A 16,871-nucleotide genomic window follows, 5' to 3' on the forward strand; every position below is an offset into this window, starting at 1 on the left:
AATCAGAATTAAAATTAGCTCTTCAATTCTATGAATTCTTTTTATTTCAAGATTCAGTGTTGAATAGATGTAGGTTGAATTGCAACTTTGCTAGAACGTAAATTATATAACAATGTAATTTTCAATATAGAAATTGACAATATGTTTAGCCATCATAGCATTATCTATGTTTTAAGAAAATCAAAGGTCTTGTAGATAACCCAAAAAAATGAGTTTCTAAAACCTGAGTTCTTACTGAAAGATCACTGGTGTCATATTCTCTCTCTCTCTCTCTCTCTTTCTCACGTGCACACACACACACACACACACACACACACACACACACACAAATGTAAATATCTCATGTATGTTCTGTAGTTTGCTTATATATGAATTAGCTGCATCAGTGGCTAAGAGCACATTAAAAAACAAAAGTGTTTGTAAACATGAAAAAGTGACAAATAATACTACTGTTTAGTTTTTGGCTACCCAGACTAATTGTGAGATGTTACGAGCCAGTTAAATAAAGTTATTATTAGATTAGGAAGATAAATGTTCATATAGTACTAACATTCTGATCTTATGTGTACATCATTTTAATGCAGGGCAGTAATATACCCAAATACCTCATGAGAAGACATGATGTCACTTTTATTTTACAAGGTTTCTTTTTTCAAGAACAAAGGCATTGAAATTGGATTCTGATTGCTGTATTTTAGAATATATCCTCCTTTTTTTCTCTGCAGTCCTGGCTTGTCTCTTTTTTTAACACACTTAGGAGATTTAGTCTTTCTTTACCACCAACCAGAAAAAGACATGTTTTGCTTATTTTGAAACTCTCTGAACAAGTGCTGGGAACTTCAGGAATGGTCTCTACTGCTGCTGTCAATGAAGAGAATGAGAAACAGTATTGTTTGCTTTTCACCCCAAACTTTACCTACTGGGGTTTTTCTATGTTTTGGGAGGGGTGAGGGTGTTTCATTAGTGTTCCATGCTTTGAATTGTCTGATTCTGAATATTTAATTTAATGGCTTTATTTTTATATGTATTCAGTGTGTCCTAGTATCATTGGTCTTTTCAAATATTCTTGAAAACATTGTAGCATAGAAACCACATCTCAGGACACAATGAATAATAATACTAGGTTGAGCTACATGAAATTGCCAATATTGGCAATTTTTTGCACAAAAAAATGGCAATTTCATATGATTCAACTTAACATATGGTGAGTGACTACAGATTAAAGCATGGTTGTTCGATAATTCTAGAAGCCGTCTGCTACTATTTACTTCTAATTTAACCCTATTAACTAGGTCCCCAAAATTCATTTAAATACCTAATCTAGAATTTTTTTTTTACTCTTATTTTTGGATTTTCCTCTTTAGCAAACAACTTTAAGGTTGCCCTTTCTCTACACATTTAGTACTTGAAGCTTGCTCACTTTCCAAGACCGGCTCAAAAGCCACCTCAGCACCAAACCTTCCCTGCTTCCCTCAGTTGAAATTAACATCTTCTTCTCCTAGGTTCCTTCAAAGGTCATCTGTCTGCCCTGTATTCAGGTGATTTAGACATCTCTGGCTGTATAAGCATAGTATTCATTTTAAAGACAGAAATTTGGTTTTGCATATATCTGTAGTCTAAAATAAACAGATGCTTGCTGAATTGGTTGTTTTTAAAGTACTTTTTATTTGTCCTTGCTGGGCTGTCTCAGATGGTTCTCACTACCTCCAGCAAAAGAAGCACCTTGGTGCAGTTCCCTTTTTTTGAAAAATTAGTAAACATTTTTAGTACAATTTTAGATTTACAGAATAATTGAGCAAAGAGTACACAGAGTTCCATATACATACCCACCCCACACACAATTTTCTCTATTATTAATTATTTGCATTACTATGATATATTGGTTATAATAATGAACCAATATTTTGATACATTAAGTATAATCCACACTTTACATTAATGTTCACTCTTTGTGTTGTACCATTCTATAGATTTGACAAATGCATAAGGACATGTATCTGTCATTATGGTATTGTACAGAATAGTTTCACACTATAACAATTCCCTGTGTGTCACCTATTCATCCCACTCCCCCACCCCAAACCCATGGCCACCACTGATTTTTTTTTATTGTCTCTATAGTTTTGCCTTTTCCAAAGTGTTATACCACTGGAATAATACTGGCTTCTTTCACGCAGTAATATGCATTGAAAGTTCTTCTATGTCTTTTCATGGCTTAATAGCTCTTTTTATATTGCCAGATAGTATTCTATTGTGTAGATGAACCACACCATTCACCTATTGAGGGACATCTTGGTTGTTTCCAGTTTGGGGCAATTATGAGTAAAGTTACCATAAACATTCTTGTGCAGTTTATTGTGTGGACATAAGTTTTCAACTCAGGTGGTAAATGCCTAGGAGCACAATTGCTGCGTCATATGATAAGACTATGTTTAGCTTTGCAAGAAAGTGTCAAACAGTCTGCCAAGGTGGGTGTACCACTTTGCATTCCCACCCACAACCAGCAAGCATTCCTTTTGCTCTGCATCATCTCCAGCATTTGGTGTTGTCAGATTTTTAGATTATATTCTTCCTAATAGTCATGTAGTGGCACTTCATTGTTTTGAATTTGCCATTCCCTAATGACACATGACATTCAGCGTCTTTTCATATGCTTATTTGCCATTCATATAACTTCTTGCAGTGTCTGTTCAGATCTTTTGCCCCTTTGTTGGATTTTAAGAGTTCTTTGTATATTTTGGATACAAGTCCTTTATCAGATACGTGTTTTGTAATATTTTCTCTCAGTCTGTATCTTGCCTCTTCATTCTCTTAATGCACTTTGATTTTGAACATAGAAAAGTGGCATTTCTTTTTCATTTTCTGAAAAGAAGTTTTTTGCCATGTTTGAATTATTCTCCAGGGAAGACCCTCTCCCTGTTCATTCTGAATCATGTCTGGAGCCAGGTTTGTGGAGTGCCTTCATCCCTCCTCTTCAATGAAGGTGTGCTACATAAACAAGAGCTTCCTGTGGAAGGTTTCAGCTAAATGTAGACTAGAGAAAGAAGTTCTGAAAATATCAAGGAACTAAAGACAGACAAGTCTTATCCATCAAAGCAAAATAATTGCTTTTACTTTTTTTCAGAACTGGAAAAATTAGCTATCAAGTAGAGTATATCTCTTCTTTATATATTTTAAATATAGATGGATAGATAGATAAAGATATAGTTCTCTTTACAAAGAGTTGGAGTTTAGGGGCAGGACATCCTGAAAGGTAAATTGTAGAATATGTTGCATTTGTCTCTTCCAGAACTTCTCAAACTTTACTGTGTATGTGAATCACAAAAATATTGTTACGATGCAGATTCTGATTATGTAAGCCTAGGATAGGATGTAAATAAATGCCTGCATTTCTATCAGGCACCCAGGAAACGCCATTGCCACTGGTTAGGGACCACACTTGGAGTTAGCAAGTCTCAGGACAGTATTACTAGAATAGATGAGAGGAATGCCGTGAATATCCCGTGTGGTGATTGAACTCTGTGTTAACTGATCTGCCGCAATGAGACGGGACAGCTTTTCAAACGTTGCATTTCCAAAACTATCATGGGTAGCTAAAATGAGTTCATTTCTTGCTTTCTAAAATTACTTCACTTGCTTACCTCCACCAAAAGGGGTAAACTTTGTCCAATTTGATTTTTGAAATAGGAAATTGTACTTTTTAAAAATCTTCTCAAGAAAGCCTTTGCAGAACTGAGTACCCAGAGAAGAAGCGAGCAACCCCAAGAGTGAGTCTACAGAAGAGGGGGGAGCCCCTACCAAGCTGTGCTAGAATGCAAAGGAAATGTGGGTGCAGCTCAAAATCATTAAATCTGCAAAGGAAACCTGGTGCACTTGGTGTTAATTACAGTGACGCAAGATGTTTCTGGAATATGCCGGCTACTCTTTCTTCTGCCTTGTTTTCTCTCTTTTTTCAATCCCTTCAGTTATCCTACTGCTTTAATAAACAAAAGGCAATGTCTAAAACGCAGTAGCAGAAACTACTTTTCCAGAATCCTGTGAAGTTTTTGTCTTAATGCCAGGGAAATTTAAAATTCTATGAGTTGTTAGAGTAGCTACAACTGTGATTACCTGGACATCATAGAACAGTGCTTCTCAAATTTGAATGCTGGAGAGCTCATTAAAAAGCAAATTCTGATTCAGCTGGTCTTGAGTGAGTTTTGGTAGTCTGCATTTTTAACATGGTCCCAGATGAGGCCAAGGCCACTGGCCTACAGACCACATCCTGAGTGGTCATAGAAGACATTACTCTCAACCTAATTGATGTTAGATCCCACACACATATTAACCCATTATAATTAAAATGTTGACAGTACAAGATGTATTTAAAGGGAATTAATTGATAAATTATGAGTTTAAAACCACTACAACTTATTAAAGTGATTTACTTTGCTTACAGGGGGAATATTTAACTTATTATCAGTAATTGCCTTTAATGATTATACTAATTGCTGTCATTGTTATTTATTGGTCTCATTTTCTGTTGTTTCAGTCCTCTGGGGAGTTAGAGTGGGCAAGGAGCTCTGCAGAGGTAAATGCTCATATGTAAAAGATAAATCAGCCCTCTTCTTGATAATCCTACAAATCAAGCCATTGGGAAAAAAAATCTCTCTTTTTTTGTCATTGTCATATGATAGTAATTTTTTCTTAATCTAGCTTCCAATGATAAATAGTATAGGGAATTATAATAATACAAAGCTTAATGTATCTTTAAGTCTTTTAGGAGCTATCAACTGAATGGAACAGAGGCTGACACAGTGCACCACCCAGAGTATTACAGAGAAGAGTTTTGGAAAAGAGGGAGACCCCAGATGCTGGTAGATGTGAGAGCAGAAATTAGAGGACACCAAATTTCACGTGTTATATTGTATATTTAGGTAGGAAGCTGATATTAGAATGCACTCTGCACTGATGAGATACACATGGGCACAATCTGGTGCAATGTCAGGAATCTTTTAGAATCACCACCTCCTAGCAGGATACAGGGGCCAAAGTTCAAGGCTTTTATGTTTGTCCCCTAAGGGTCTCATTTTTTCATGCTTCCATCCCACCCCAACCTCAGGGCTAATGTCTGATTAATCACAGTTACAGTGGAACCGGGTTCCAGGAATACCTGCTTCATCATAGGCCTTTGGGTTTGTTGTTATGTGACATCAGAAGATTTTGTATCTAAAAGAGATAGATATTTATCAGTCTGCCAGTGAGAGAGGGAAAAAGTACAAACAGATATTTTAATTTGGATTTATCACAGATGGTAGATGAGATACAATTTGGGTAGATGAGATACAACTTGGGCTACTGAGACCATCTGCAAAAGGATTTTTAACCAAAATAGTCATCTTTATTGGAAATTTCTACATGTGTAAATTGTGCTTTACTCAGACATTAAGAGATTTAATTGCACTGCCCACTTTTAGCATAACTGTAAAATTACGGAAAACAGAAACTGACAGGCAAGCCCAGTGTCCAGGAATGTGGCCTGTGTCTAGGAACATAGTGTCCAGTGTCCAGAAATCATAGTCTGGGCAGATGTTTCTTATTCCCATCAAGGCAAAAAAAAAAAAAAAGCAGAAAACAAAGATGTTGCAAGTATAGCCCCAAACCCAAAGTCAAGAAAGATGGAAAGGATTACTGGTCACTCCTTAATATTTTCAGATCTGGCCTTTCCATGGCTTTTTTGACCGTTGCAGGTGGTTTTCACGGTAGAGAGAATTCCTAGCTAATAACTGGACTAATTGAAGTCCCAGTGGGATCCTTATCATATCATATCAGAGTCACCTGGGGCCTTTTCCAAAATATTCCCCCAATCTCTGATTTCTTCTCTTCACCTCAAATATGAAAAATCAGGATTGCTTAAAGCCTTTTTTAATAAAAGGCAGTATGTCAAATCTCTTGGTTGTACTGAAAGAAAAAAAAAGTTTAGGACCGCTGCTTTCAGGAGTTGTAAAAATTTTAGGCACCACAGAAAACAAAAAAGGAGTAGGACCTTGTCCCTATCCTCAATGGATTTAAAATGCCCAGAATATAAAAATGGCCGAGTTGAGTTGCAAGAGTTGGAATGGTGGGTGTTAAGAACCACAAAAGCATACACAGTAAAAATGTTCCCTCCCACCAGAAAGTACCTGAAAGGTCTGTTATTACTACCATTCCTGATGGATGTTTTTAAGAGTTAAGGTATTTTGTTGCAGTGAAGTGATGCATCTTCCAGTTAACTCATTAGCCTGAATCAGTTTATGTAATTTTAACACCTGTCGTCACCAGCGGGTGTTCTGAGGGGAAAAAGCAAAAATGTGTACTTTCCAAAAAGCAGGAAGAATTGAAAACATGGTGGATTTGTGCAAAGTTATGGCAAGGAACTGCAAGAAAGAAAGGGGCCTTCAGGAGGTTCTGGGAGGAGAGAATTTCCATCTGCAAAGAGGCAGACAAGTTTTAACTACTCCGTAATTGTTGAATAGGATCTGCATGTCAAGTCATGGGTTAGTAAGTTAATTGTACTTCATAGATTGTTCTAATATAAAGTAAAGCCTCAATTTACTTTAAATCTTTCATGACACTCTTTGACACTGTGAGAATATTGTTTTTTTAAAAAAAAAACCTATATGGTATTGCTTTTATAAACAAAAAAATTAATTAGTAAATAAAATGTTAACAGTAGTGTCCACAGATAATTGGCAATAGAAAAATATATGTGAGAGGAATATATAGGAAATTGGGGGGAAAAAAGGAACAAATTTCAGGACATTTCAGCTCCTCTAAATTTGGCTCTCAGAGAATGTTACTGTTGAATAAATCTGTAAGTCAAGCAAAAGTACAAAAGTCCAACTCTTTCTTCAGTTTCCTTCTATCACCTTCCTTGTCACAGCTGGTGAGATCCAAGCCACCAAATCCTCCCAAGATCTTCAGTTGGAAACCATAACAAATAGCATGTCAGTTGATCTATATTCACTGCGAGACAATTCTACAGAAGGCTATGCCTGGTATAACGGCAAGATATTTAGAAATGGCAAACACTGGATCAGTACTGTGATCTGTTGTTCTAATCAGATTCTAAAATACTATGTCTTGAAGATATGCCTTATAAAATACATAATATAAACTATAAAGTTGTAGCTCAGAAGCAGTTTATTTTTCTAAATGAATGAAAAGGAAGATAATTAGTATTTTAAAAGGATTTAAATTTATCTTCACCTATAAGAAACCTCAGCTGATTTATTCTGTCATAATAAGTAAAAATGGTCATAGGGTTTCCAAACTGATAACCCCTTCCCACACACAGCAACACACATATACCCTTTAAGTGACTTTTTCTCTTTTAAAATGCTGTTAAAATGTTTATGGTTTTTCAGGATTACATGTTGAGCCAGGATTATAAATATGTATAAATATGCAGATGCTCTATTGAATGTTCCTTATCTCATTTGTATTTCCGAAGTTATGTAAGATAACCTTTGTGTCTTTCAAAAACATCTTCTCATACCCCAGGGGGCAAATTACCTCTATTTTCATTTCCTTTAAAGTTAGATCATTTTATAATTAAGAACTTATTGAAGCAGATTCTCCCCACGTGTAAGCTACTCCCTGGGGAGTAATTTATGCAAAGAGAACTTCTGACTTAATATTATATAAGCTAAAAACTATACAATGTATACCTGGGATTTTTAGTCAATTTTGTAATCATTATAAACAGTCCACTGCTTTAAAAAACCCTCATAGTACAAATAATTTATAAGTATGATATATCAGTTTATTTTAAAATGGCAAGATAATTAATAAAGGAATGATAATGTGGCTTGTCCCAAAAAGCTTTAGAAAAACCAGTTGAGGAGGAGGAGGAGGGGGAGGAAGATTATAAAGATTGACATTTTCTAGCTCTGTACTATTTACAAGGCACTTTTACATAAAATATCCATTTGATCCTCACAAATCTGTAAAGTTTGTTAGCTAAGCTTTATAAACCAGAAAACACAAGATCAGAGATTTTATCTTGACCATAGCTCCAATCGTTAACAGACTTAAGACTGGAGTTCAGGAGGACAGAATAGAATGACATCAAATCTTGTGTTTTTCCCATCACAAAATCTTGAAAACAATTACTAGTTTGTATAATCTGAAAACTAAAAGAATCAGAAGCAAGTAGAAATACGTGCTTAGTCTAATAAGTATTTCAGGTAACTTTATGTCTTCTGGTGTTTTTATCATTAGCTCTTGGAATAATATAGGATTTCAAAATTGTAGCCTTATTTTGTTTTTGTGTGCATCAGAGAATGGGCAACTGAGCAAAGTAGCAGGAAATGTGTCTAATTTCTGGTTGTCCCTTCTCGACTCAACTCAAAAGCATCATTAATAACCTGGATCCTCAGTTTTTTCATATGAAAAATAGGAACACAACACTGAATTTTGTGCTTACAAAGATGATTTAAAGTTTCTGTGAAATATTTAGTTTTGAAAAATTTAATGTGCTACCCGAAACCTAAGTATTGTCTTTTTAATAAATGTAAAACAATAAGAAGAGGGTAATGTCTTGCATTTATTTGTTTTGTATATTCAAGAGTGAGAAACTTGTAGAAAAACATCCAAGTGACAGATTGATGTACAAAGCATTTTAAAGTATATTTTGCATAATTATTTTAAATTGGGAGAGGAAATAGCAGATCTTCATAGTGTGTATAATTTTAACAACTCTTAGAATACTATCAGAGACATAGGAATCACTACATTCTAAATAAATTTTATCTCATCACCTCAATGCTGGTGATTTAAAATCATCTTTCCAAGAGGTCATCACATATATACACATATGGGGTCGTACACTAAATTGCACACACGCAAAATAGAAGTTCCACGCCCCACCATATTCCACAAAATAATTGCCTTACCAATGTCCCCATTTTTGTCAAACCTACTACTTTTACTTTATCTAAGACTAGGAAGCTAGAAGTCACCTTCAATTCTTCATCAATTTCCACCTCTATACTCTTTCTTTCATCATTGAATCTTGCTTCTCCCTTTGAATCTTTCTATTTGCTTCTTCCTCTCCATTTATCCTGCCACTGATGTAATCCATGCTTTCATCTCCTGTTACCCAGGTTAGGAATAATATTTAGTTGGTCTTTTGCTTGTATCTGGTTAACCTGCCAAACTTCACCTCTCTAACCCAAACCATCACTTTCATCATTTCCTCACCCTGTTCACTTCATTGATTCCTTATGGACATTAGGATCAGGTGAAAACTCTTCTGCTTAACCCCAGGAGCTCCGCAATATGGCATCACCCCTGTAACCAACCATCTCACCTAAATTTACATTATAGCCAAGTTACCTTTCCAGTGTTCACAAACCACAATCAGCCCAGATCTCCAATCTTTCTCCATTCACTTCTGCTTGCAGAAATGCCCTTTGCCTTTCCCTTCAGCCTAACCAAATCCCACACAATGTTTAAAATCAACAAAAATGACTTCATCTCCAATGAAACTATTTACAGTTTATACTTAGCACCCATATAATTTATCATTTTATTCTCTGATTTCTTCAAGCATTAATTTTGTTTTATTTAATCAGATTATTTGTATCATTAGGATATCTTATCCTGTGTCAAGAGCCTTCGTTATCTTAGTGGACATATAGCATGCTCAATAAATATTGGACTGATTCATTATTGGCAATTTCACAACATTCGTATGTCATATACATCATGTGGCAACATCCAGCCACATAATGTATAAAGCTACCATGCACCCCCTCCCCAATAGTGCTTTATTTACTTGTTTAATATATTATTGAGATAAGGCCATCTGAAAGCTCTCAGTGACTTAATGTTTTCAGTGCAAAATAAGAAAACTAAAGCCATGGGTTCAAGGAATTTTTGAATCGGACTATATATTTTTTTTAATTTTTAAAAGTTTAAATTTTTTTTCATTTTTTAGAGACAAGGTCTTGCTCTGTCACCCAGGCTGGAGTGCAGTGGCATGATCATAACTCACTGAAGCCTGAAACTCTTGGGCTCAAGAGATCTTCCCACCTCAGCCTCCCGAGTAGCTGGGATTAGAGGTGGGCAGGGAGCCCCTGCAAGGCACACTATTTTAAGGTCAAGTTTAAATAGGAGAAAACAGTGAAGGCAAGACTTTAAAACTTCTGGTCTCTGGTTATGTTTTTTAAGTTTGAGAAAAACAAAGCAAACAAGGGCAAATGGATGCCCTTTCCCTTAGAAGCAGCTTAAGATGGCCGTTCAAATAGTAATGAACAAGGCCCACACCTCTGTTTCCAAACACAAACCTCAGGGCAGAGATAGATGGGGAGGGAGGGAGGAAGGGTGAAAGGAAGAAAACAACCTTGTAAACTCAAAATGTCTATGTTTTCCTTTCAGCACAAATTGAAGTGATACCATGCAAAATTTGTGGCGATAAGTCCTCTGGGATCCACTACGGAGTCATCACGTGCGAAGGCTGCAAGGTAGGGATTTTCATACCGCACTGCTCTGTATTGCCCAGGCGTCTGTGGACCACGCAAAGCACATGGCGGCACCTTTTTAATGAAGTCTTGCTAAAGGATTCTTGTGCCTGCTGCTGACATTCAGAAATTCTTGCTTGGCGGGTAGGAGAGTTGATTTTCTGGTCTTTTGTCTTTTACCTTTTCGTTATTGTCTACCTGGTCAGCAACTCCTTAAAAATGGATTCTTATTTAAAAGCTTGAATTATTCCCATTTACAGAGATATAAACACTGACTCTTGCTGTTTTAGCAATACCGTCTCCAGTAAACTCCAAGGCATTTATTACTATATGAAAAAAACTACAGGTTGAACTAAAGATTATAAACTAATGAGCTTATATTTATCTATCTCCTTGAGAAAGAGAAAATCAAAGTAATAGCCGCAATATGCATATGGCCATCCTTTATTCTCACATTCCAGAAAAAAAAATAAAGAAAATCAGAAGGATGGCATGTTAGAAGTGGATGAGACAATCTCTAAATCAAGTAAAAATCATCTGCTCAACCTCTTCATTTTTGGGTGAGGTCCTGAGGTATAAACAAGACTATGCCATTTGAGCAACATCACTGATCCAGATAGGAAAGAACAGAACACACACAGCCCAGAACAGGAATTGTTCAGTCTCAGCCTAGCAGTTTCCTCCAGAAAAGATTCCACCAATCCTTCCTATGACAAACCAATTCCTGGGAGCAAGTTTCTTCTTAAATGTAGGGCTGGGGGAATAGAAGTTAACATAGACCTAATCAGAAATAAGAGAAATTTGAAATTTAAGAGTGAGTTTTTAAAATTAATCCTTAGAAGGAAAGAAAGAGTGTGAAACAAAACAGCAAGGGGAAACGAAAAGAGTTCTACAACTAACTTTACAGGGTGATGTGTAACCAGAACAAATAAAATTCAGGGACAGTCTGGGAGGGAAACTGTGATACACTGGCAGAGTTTTGGCAAGAGCACTTATATTTTTGATTAAAGACAAAAGCAAAGGGTTATTAATTTAAGGTCAGTAAACTGAAGGAGATGTAGTCCAGTCATAGATTGGAAGATACAACCTTAATCTTAGCAGACTTTCAAATATAAAGGAAACAAAACATACTGTAACTGTCAAATAGTGGCGCTGTATGAAAAATTGACACTCTTTTCATAGTAGTCTCAAAAATGTGTGATTCTGGAATTGAAACTGCAGGGAAAAAAAGAAAAGGAAATAAATGAGAATAAAGTGGGAGAGGGAGGAAGGTGGGAGATAATGTTAATGTACTAACCTGTCAACATACTGATGTCCTTTAGAGATGATTAGTGATAATCCACATGTGAACATCATGGGATGTTCCTTGCATTCTTTTCCTCTGCAGACCTATAATTAAGAATTGCATGTTGTCCATCTTAATGCAAGTTTTTCAACTCATCAAGAGGAAACAATAAGGCAAAATTATAACTTGGTAATTTTTTACCCTCCTTAAATAAGTTATTACTTCCTCTGGGCAGGTAGAAAAATAGTTTTCTTCATAAACGATAATAATTTTGGAATCACAACCCTCTCCCTTGAAAGCAATTCTACTATTTCTGTTGGCTTGTTGTGTAATTTTAAGAGCTCTAGTGTAGCTTACATAATATCCACTAAAAGTGTTTTTTAGATCAGTGTCAAAATGGAGATGTTTGGCATTTCATGGTATAAGCTCCATTTGGAAAATATCTGATTTCAAAATATGGGGATATGTTCATGTTAAGGAGAAAAACACTTTAAACTGTAATTTCCAAGAGATTTAACTACTGCACACATATAATCTAACAGGCCAATAGCCAGGAACAACTGTCATCTTTTCTATTTAAAGAAGGAATCCACAGTCAAAGAACGTATGCTGTTATGAAACATACTCTGAGTTTTTAGTCAAAATGACACTGTATACCACACTATTATTTTTTTTAATTCATGGAAAAACCCACATTTGTAGATATGCTACATTTTTGTCCAAATAGAAAATTCAGGAAATTCTATTCAGAATTAGATGTCAATATCAGCACATTCAGTATCAACCTCTGAGTTTTCATTATACTGTTTTCAAGTCAACATAAACAACCCATTTTAAATACCATCAATTCAGCTCATGCACTTATTCAAATTCCTATTCATTCAATAAAATTTGGAACAGAATCTCTTTTTCATGCCAAAAACCTCATTTGCAATAATGAGCAACAGATAAGCAAGAAATGCTTCGTAATTAATGTCAAATTGGCCTTAAATTAGAGATGTAGCTGTGACTCCAGAAAAGTCTTCTCTGTCAGCTCTTTTGCTAAGTGGCACGAGAGTATCCGAAGATAAAAACCACGCAATTCTTTCTTAAAATGTAAATTTCAAGTCATCTTTAATCAAGACCGACAGGCTGAGGTTATGGTTTTTGACAGTTTTCATGGTATATGAAGTGCATCATTTCAATCCCTGGGGGCTTATTTGTGATCTCTGTTTTAAGGGGTTCCATGAATTCAGTCAAACCGGACAATCGATATTTCACTGGGCCATCACTGGTCCGTTCAATAAAGAATACATGTGGATATATGGAGATGAAACTAGTCCTCGTTATTGAATGGCTTTCGGCTCGCAACCACAAAGCCGGTTGGGAACTCTCTCTCTAAGGAGCCCCTTGGCCACACATCCATTTCTGGGGCTCCTCACAGGTTGGCCAGATTTTCTGCACCATGCCATGCTGAGCCATATCAGAGCCCGAGACAAAAGGAAATTCAACAAGATCAACCCTGGCTTTCTTTAAACTATTGATTTTTTTTTTTTTTTTTTACATTAATGTTGATTTTTAACACATTGTGTTAAAATATTATTTTTCTTGATTACCAAATTTTTTGGCAACCCTGAAGTTTTGTGTCTGGGGTGATTGCTCACTCACCTCATCTGGTCCCAGCCCCACTTTATCCTCCTGGGGACAGGTGAGGAAGCACAGAAGCTGTTTGAGGAAACTCAGAAGACCTGCTCCAGGCTCCTCAGCAAGACAGTCATTGCACTTACCCTCCTGGAACTTTTCTAGACTTCCTCTTTCCAAAGGATGATGCTGTGGGCTGTCTTTTCCTAAAATTTCTCTTGGTAGGCCATCGTTTTGCTCATGGTGCTTTGCACTTTTTCTGTCTTGCTCTAGACAATTCAAAAGCAAAGAGCTATTAGGGAAACTGATTACATAGGTCAATGAATGGATGAATGATAACTTTTCTATCTCTGGAGAAAATGTTTATTTCACCAAGAGAGCTTTGTAAAAGATAACTAAAGGGGGTAGTAGCCAAAGAATTATTAAAAAATTAACTCAGCTGTGGATTTATTTAGAGAAGTAGTTTATGGTCACTGGCAGTTCACTTTGTACTGGAAGGACCCAACATAGTTTCATGAAGACCTCTGCAATAACCTGAGGCCAAGCAGGGACCATTCATTCAGTTTTTACTTATTATTTATTTTTTTATTGAACAGCTTATAGTAGTTCCTTTATTCAAAGATGTGGTTGATTATAAGGTAATCATTGATTTTAAAAAAAACTTTGCAGAGCCAGGTACAGTGACACATGCCTCATAGCCCCAGCTACCAGAACGCTGAGGCAGGAGGATGGCTTGAGCCTCAGGGTTTGAGGCTGCCATGAGCTAAGATCATCCCTGTGAATAGCCACTGCACTCTAGCCTGATCAACATAGCAAGATTCCGCTGGGAAAAAAAAAGAAAGAAAAAAAAAAACTTTCCAGATGCATTCTAGCCAAATTCAAAAAATTTCTAATGGGGAAAAAATGCATCATGGAAACTATCTTAGAAACTAGGGAAATAGTAACACATATTCCTCAGCACAACTATTACTAACAATTCCCCAAGTTCCTCACCACGACAGCACTTGGCACAAGCCTGTGTTATTGTCCCCATCAGGTTTCATCATGTTTGGTTTAGCCGTGACACTCTCCTTTGCCACTCCTTCCCCACTGCTCCTTGGGGACAGGAACTCTGTTCTGATTTTGCAGGGGGTTTTTTGTTTGTTTTTTGTTTTTTGTTTTTTTTTTTACGTAGACCAGCATAGCTGCAAATGTCTTTAACAAACATTGATTCAATGAGTGAATGCATGAGTGAAGGAATGCTACCTTCATATCTCTTCAGATAGCACATGTTCTTCCCAGCACAAACATCTGCAAGCTATACAAAGAGAGGTACTCAAAGAATTTTAAAAATTAAACTCAGGTATATTCATTTTAAAAAGATAACAAATGTATATATCAACGGTTTCTATTTCCCATCTTATAAATCTTTTTCTCTTCCCTTCTCTTTTTCCCTCAAGGGATTCTTTAGGAGGAGCCAGCAGAACAATGCCTCTTATTCCTGCCCAAGGCAGAGAAACTGTTTAATTGACAGAACCAACAGAAACCGTTGCCAACACTGCCGACTGCAAAAGTGTCTTGCCCTAGGAATGTCGAGAGATGGTAAGCCTTCGCCTTCCTATTTCTTACTTAAGGCTTTTCAAATGGATGCTTTGCTGGAGTCTGTTTAAGCCACTGGAAGAATTCTAGACAAGGGAATCGAGGATAAGAAGAAAAGACAATCATGGTAGTAGTGCATTACAAAAGGTAAAGTAAGAACATATGAAAATATAGTGTTGCCTGTGAAATAGAAGACTGTACTGTAGCTCATGGAGCAACCTGTGCTAAGCATAAGCCTAGGTTGAAGGTGACCACCTGTCTAGGTTTGCCTGCAAATGAATGTTTCCTGAGACATGAGACTTTCAGAAGTAAAACCAGAAAGTCCCAGGTAAACTGGGACCAGCATAAGTGTGACTGGTGCGCAAGTTGCTTAGTGTGTGGAGAAGCTAAGGAACTTTGTATGCTTCTATAACAAGCACAAAAGTTCCACTGCTGGTCATAGCTACCTAGAGCAGGATTTGGACTATCTGAGCCATGATAAAGATTGCGAAGGCTATAGCAGAAGTCCAAGTCTTAGAAGGGTTGCGTAGGTGGTATCCTACTCAGAATATGACACAGTGTGCACTCCACCTTCACACCCAACCAAATGGGTGGCTTGGCTCCCCAAAGGAACATCTAAGATTAACAAAAAAGGACAAATAAACTCAAACAATATGAACAAAGAATTTCACTTAGCTTTATTTTCATTTTTAGGCATTCATCTAAATTAATTTTTTCCCCACAAATATTGGCCACAACCCTCCTGTATCAGATTATAAGTGACCCTGAGTCCTAGGGGTCTTTTGATCTTGTTCCCACTAAAACCTCAGGGTCTGGGTAAAAGCAGGCAGCTAAACGTTTATTGGATGAGCCATGGAATTCTCTTCTACCTAGAGCCTAAGACATAGACAGAACCCCTGATACTTGCACTCTTCATGTGAATCACTGTGGATTCTGTGCCTCCAGTCACACTGCCTCTAGTGAAGTTCAAGGCTATATAGACCAAAAAAAAAAACTTCCAAGTTTTACAGAAATATGGATAACTGGCATGCACTTAGTCTAAAGGGTTTTTTTTTTTAGTTATTAGATTATTTACCTTTTCTCTAATTCCCAATTCACCTAAACTTGTTCTGCACAGAAGTGTACCTATAAAACAAATCAGACAAAAAAAAATTCAAAGAATCTGAATTGAGCTCTTCAATTGCTCTAGGTAGCTCCTAAAGCTGCAAAGATAAAGCTTCCAAAATTTTCCTATTAACTGATTTTTTTGTTTTATTTGTTTTTCTGGGCTCACTAAACATATAAATTTACCCTAGGATAAATTTATAGCACTGTATACTTCTATATAACTAAGCAAATAAAATGGAGAGGGGCTTAAGTAGTTTTCAGGACTTATTTGGTGAAATTCTATGGGAATTTGAGTTGATCATTATGTCAACTCCAAACTTTGATACAGATATTATATCAATTGACAGTATCTGAAAAGCCCCATTAATAATTATACAAAGCAATAAGCCATCGGGTTATTGGTTTTGTTACGTCTTCCTACAATAAAAGGAAGTCTCTCTTCTGGAAGAACAGGTCTTCTGGATCTGTGCTGGTGAACAGAACCCTGGGCCAGGGAGTATATGGTCCAAGGCAGATTCAGCAGATTCAGTGACATCAGCCCACAAAATCTAGGAGATGTCTGAATCCCATGACATAAAAGAAATGTGTTGGGAGAGTGGGAGGGTCATTAATGGATAGAGCCATAATCTATTCTCAAGGGGGAAGAAAATCACTGCAGCATGGAAACCCCTATGCAAATAAAAGCAATATAGTGTCTAAGGACACTAGGGATCAAGGATAATTATCCATGTTCACTTTAGGTCCAAAAACAATCCTGGGGCTTCCAGGGCATCTTTCAAAATGCCTCCTAAGCACAT

At 36.6% G+C, this 16,871-nt stretch overlaps 1 protein-coding gene across 2 annotated transcripts in view; it reads left to right on the plus strand.

The window, feature by feature from the left end:
• The window catches only part of RORB (RAR related orphan receptor B), a 180,805-nt gene that overhangs the window by 118,647 nt on the left and 45,287 nt on the right, over positions 1-16,871 (plus strand). For both annotated transcript variants that reach the window (XM_045562184.1, XM_045562183.1), the window contains exons 2-3: positions 10,402-10,487; positions 14,829-14,970. In XM_045562184.1, the coding sequence (XP_045418140.1) occupies positions 10,402-10,487; positions 14,829-14,970 (228 nt within the window). The remainder of the gene's footprint in view (positions 1-10,401; positions 10,488-14,828; positions 14,971-16,871) is intronic.

Source organism: Lemur catta, chromosome 10 (genome assembly GCF_020740605.2).
Source record: "Lemur catta isolate mLemCat1 chromosome 10, mLemCat1.pri, whole genome shotgun sequence".
Taxonomy (NCBI): Eukaryota; Metazoa; Chordata; class Mammalia; order Primates; family Lemuridae; genus Lemur; species Lemur catta.